Here is a 4,762-nt window from a genome sequence, read left to right on the forward strand (position 1 = left end):
CCAAAACCCATGCTCATTAAGCGATAATTTGTTTTACTTGGGGTTTTTTGATGTTGGATTTTTTTTTTTAAATTCATTTGTGAAAATGAAAAAACAGGCATAAGACTCTTGATGGTTGATGTCTCTCCATCACATGACATAAGCCACACAATCTCTTCTCTTTTCTCATAAGTTCAAAGGTGTCAGGTGATCACTCACAAAGCAGTTAGCTTCTCTCCCAAGCATGCTAGCAAATACATACCAACAAAAATTATGGCAAAGCTTTCACAGGTCCATGTAAAAATGGACATTAGACAACTCATTTCATGTCAGAAGATGATCAAAACAACAAGGATGCAGAGAATGTTTCTCCTTATTTTATACCAATCTCTGAAATAATATTAGGCCTCATTAGTAATTGTATTATTAAATTAAATCTGAGGAGCTTTTAATTAGAACTATATTTTTGTAATTACAATTTGAAATTATACTCAAAGTATAAGAGTTAAATTTATTAGACTGTGAAGAGTTTTACAAGGCATTCCTAATGTAACAAGCTTAGGCACCACACGTTGCATCTTTCGTACACGTTATGAAGAGCTGCTTTTTTAATGAGCTTTAAAAACTGTATTTGCATGCCAGAGGAAAAGGTCAGTCATGTGTGGATCAAGTCAATAAATTAAGTATCACAGTATTATGTTATTATGATTGCCTTCCACAGACACACAATAACAAAAACACAAGCTATAGTTGCCATACTGTTCTAATACTTCCATCTACGTTACCTTGTCAGCTTACGAACTCTGGCGCTGCTGTGCCTCAGGTCCATCTTACTGCATCCCTTGCCACATTCCTTCCACCACGTCCTACAGGAGAACAGCTGGTATGTCTGACAGTCAAGGAATCAAAGCAAGCACAGAAAGGAGGGGCCGGATTCAGTGTGATGGCCCACCTCCAAGCACTACCTTGCACTTCAGCCTTTACTCCAAGCAAAACCACCTAGGGCCAGGTCCTAAACACTCTTAACGAGGTCAAACCTTAAGATCAAACCTACTGGACATCAAAGCAGCAGGATGAGGATGCCTCTTTTAGTCCAAGCCCCATTTCCACTTGAGCCTTTATTCAATATTGCGGCAGAATCATCTCTCCGTCAAAACAGATAACCAAAAGTACTTCTAATGCTATAGTCCAAAATTTGACTTGGTCTACCATAACAATTCTTTTTAGCTGGAAAGTTAGATGTTTGGTAATCTCTAAAGACTGGCTGAGTAGCAGCTACAATGAAAGTTTTATTCTGTGAAAAATAATAAAAATAATTAAATCAGCTAGGAACTGACTGCAAATACACCCTCACTATTTTGTCAGTAATGAGTAAAGTTCACTGGATTTACTTTTATTTGTAAGTATTGTAAATACTGTAAATGAGTAAATCTGTAACACTACCTTTATTTTTTAAGGGCAATTGCAGCTGATTTCCTCCCCAACTCTGCAAGAATCCATAGTACTTAACAAGTCTCTGTCTTCCTCTCCATGTTAGAGACTTTAAGTAGACACTAAACCATGTTATGCACCACATAATAGTTTATGCATGTTTATACATATCATAACCAAGTGACATTCTAGCCCCATATAAAGATGTAGACTTAGTCATTAGAGGAAAAAAAATCCTGTAAAATATTAAAACAGTAACCACACAACTTGATACAGCTCATCAATTTTAAGTAGTTTTAATGATTTTTCACCTTTTGTATATAATTGTCAAAGTAGCATTCAAAAATATAGTGCAAAATATTTATTCATTTTATTTACAAATGAAATGTGCAGTTCAGCTTCTTATCCTCACCACAGTATAGGTTATTTTTCTGTGTGATGAATAGAAATTACGAGAAACGCCTGGAGACAAAAAACATTAATTTTAAACCTAGGATCTTCCCTTCCATTATATGTTTATAGAGTTACATAATATTTTTTTTTAACTGTTTTCAGGTGAAAAAAAAAACAAAACCCAAAGAAGTCCAAGACATCACTAAAAGAATGACATAGGAAATAATGTTTTTTAAAAACGTAATGTTAATTTTTCTGTGACAATCACAAAGTCCTTATCTATAAAGAATATTTTTTTTTTTTCAGCTTAAACATAGAAACTTTACAATGTAATGCTTTTTCTCTTTTTACTATACAAATTGCCCCTAGGGGAAAAAGTATTACAGTATTTTCCTTTCCCTCTGATGAAACAACAGATGCTTTGGTTAAAGAGCAATTCGTGCACAATAGTGTTTTAACTTGCAAGGTAGTACTCCTTTATTAAGTTGGTAGAATTCCACTAGCTGGATGAGATCAGTAAATCTGGTATGACCATCATCAAGGGTATAGAATAGCTTTCCATCATCTTGCAACTGTAAAAATGGAAAAACAAGACAGAATGAAATCCTATTTTGCTATGGTATTCCTTCCTGATTGAAATACTTGTTTGAGAAGTCTTCTTGTAGACCAAGATATTCATGATATGACTACTGAGAGAAGAAAAAATACAGTAAACATTCACAGCACAACCAAAAATAAGCAACCAAAAAAACCCAACATCATTTAACTTCCTTTTTAAGTTAGGTCAACACCTAAAAGGAAAGAACTGTTAAATAAGAATAAGAATATTCTTTCTGCACTAACATCATTTTATGCCCCTGCTTTGGAATGATAGCTGCAGTTAAATGAACACTGAGTTTTCACAAAATTATGAGGAACAACCAAGTTTCCACTTACTCGTGTATTTCAACCTGTGCTGCATTCAGATTGTGTGTAATTGCTGTATTTTTGGTATCACTTATTTTGTAAGGTGCACTGAGGCTACACTGTGGTCCACTGGTGTACTGGATGATATCTGCTACCCAAGAAACTGCCCGTCACAAAAGTAACACGCTTGATGTAGAAGTATGTTCTTCCTCACAGGAGGAGAAACTGCTGCACTCCAAATGCATGTATTAGCATAGATACAGGAGAGAAAGAAGAAACTGTAAAGCACGCCCTGAAAGATTACTTTTGACTTCCAGATGCTTAAACATTTACAATCAGTATGTCCCTATTCTAGGCTGCTGAACATCAGCTCTTGCACAGTTTGTACTACCCTGCTGATTCCATACTTTCCATTTCCTCTACTGCTGATACGTCTAGTATAAGGAAGCTTCAGTGCAACAGTGACTAATGAGTATTAATGTAAATAGTTGATAAAAAAACCCTGTTTATTTAAAAAAAAAAAAAGCGGAAAAAAAATACTTTTAAAGATTGAGTGGTGAACAGAAGATCCTGAAGCAGAGCTAGTGCAGAGCAACAGATGGTGTGCTAAGAAAAGACAACTATCCTACCAAAGTAAGAGGAAGGGAGAAGATATAATTAGCTCTCTTACCTGTAATGAAGATTTCTACCTGAAGCAGCTGTTGAACTGCTTATGACTCCTTGTTGTTCTAACCCTTTCTGTCATCTCTGGAAGTAGTTTGCAATTTCTTTATTCTCAGACTTTGGTCAATCCACGTCAAACACTGCTAGTTAAGGAATTATGTGTACAACGTATGCATGTGTAAATTCCTGTGCTCCAGCCAAGAACCTGAAAATGGATTATCATCCATTGGACTTTCCTTATGCATGCAATTTTCCTGCCAACACACTGATGACAAGGAAGACTTGACAAGTCAAATGCCTGTTAAGCAGGATTTTAATTTCTAGCTTATTGTTTTGCCTCCAAGTTAATTCCAAACCTTGAAGTTATTACCAGACAGATGCTAACTCCAAAACAATTATTTTGCTAAGTAAAAACCTGTATCAAAGTTTTGTTGTCCAGGAACCTATCATCTTCTGCAAGCCAAAAAGGCAGTTATGACAGAAGATTTACTGCAAAAGGACAGTCCCAGAAACATATATGAATTCTTCTTTCTCATGGACTACCAAACAGCTAGTTCCAGGATAGACTACACCAAAGTCAACTTGTATCAGTTCAAAGTAGTAAGGCTGAAAAGTACATTTAAGCTATCAGGTTCTCCAGTTTTCACATTATGGGGTCCCAAATGTATCCCAAGATTTTCTTTTCAACTTTTTAAAATCAATTCCCTGCTGCCCAACTACAATACCTGTTGCACATGTTACCAATGCTAACCTGATGCACCTGTTTATGTGGGGGAAGCCTGAACTGGCAGGCTGCATGCCTTATCTGAAAGGAGGCATTTTAAAATGCAGTATAACTTGAAGCAACCTAAAATGTAAGAGAAAAATAATTTACTTAGAGACTGAATGATTTACTACTTGTAAAAACACCTTCTAAATGCCATTTATTTACATATAGTAGGAAAGTTCACTTCCTCTTCCCAGTGACTGGAAAAGGCAAGAATTTAGAAGAACAGCAAGATTTGAAGTTCAAAAAGGTAGCTTTGGTCTCCAACTACTAAAAACAAAAAAAAAATCTCCTTCAAGGAAGACAAGTTTTGTACTTAAGTGGTACAGTCTAGACCATCAGCATGGAAAATTGACCCAAGTCAGTACACAGTTTGTGTCACAACAAAGAATTCTCGGTTCCTCCAAAGATCCTACAACAGGATAGCAAGGTCTTAGCATGTGTGCATATCATTCATTCCTCAAATGTACTGCTTACATCTACAGAAGAACATTAGAATTCGAATGGATAATCTTTTTTTGAAGGCAAGAGGAGAACCATCCAGGCTCAGAGGAAACTGAAGATTAACTGCAGCTTTCTGCTACATCTGCTCTTAGAGAAGAGAGGGTCCGTTTCCTGATAGGG

The 4,762-nt window shown here is 36.0% G+C and overlaps 1 protein-coding gene across 1 annotated transcript in view; it reads right to left on the minus strand.

Moving 5' to 3' along the window:
• Positions 1-2,018: 2,018 nt before the first annotated feature.
• GRB14 (growth factor receptor-bound protein 14) overlaps positions 2,019-4,762 on the minus strand; it is a gene marked incomplete at its 5' end in the record, with an annotated part of 12,232 nt that continues 9,488 nt past the window's right edge. Inside the window, one exon of the mRNA XM_008937052.1 lies at positions 2,019-2,375. Coding sequence (XP_008935300.1) covers positions 2,229-2,375 — 147 coding nt within the window. The remainder of the gene's footprint in view (positions 2,376-4,762) is intronic.

This window comes from Merops nubicus, unplaced genomic scaffold (genome assembly GCF_000691845.1).
Source record: "Merops nubicus isolate BGI_N331 unplaced genomic scaffold, ASM69184v1 scaffold14113, whole genome shotgun sequence".
In the NCBI taxonomy this organism is placed as follows: domain Eukaryota; kingdom Metazoa; phylum Chordata; class Aves; order Coraciiformes; family Meropidae; genus Merops; species Merops nubicus.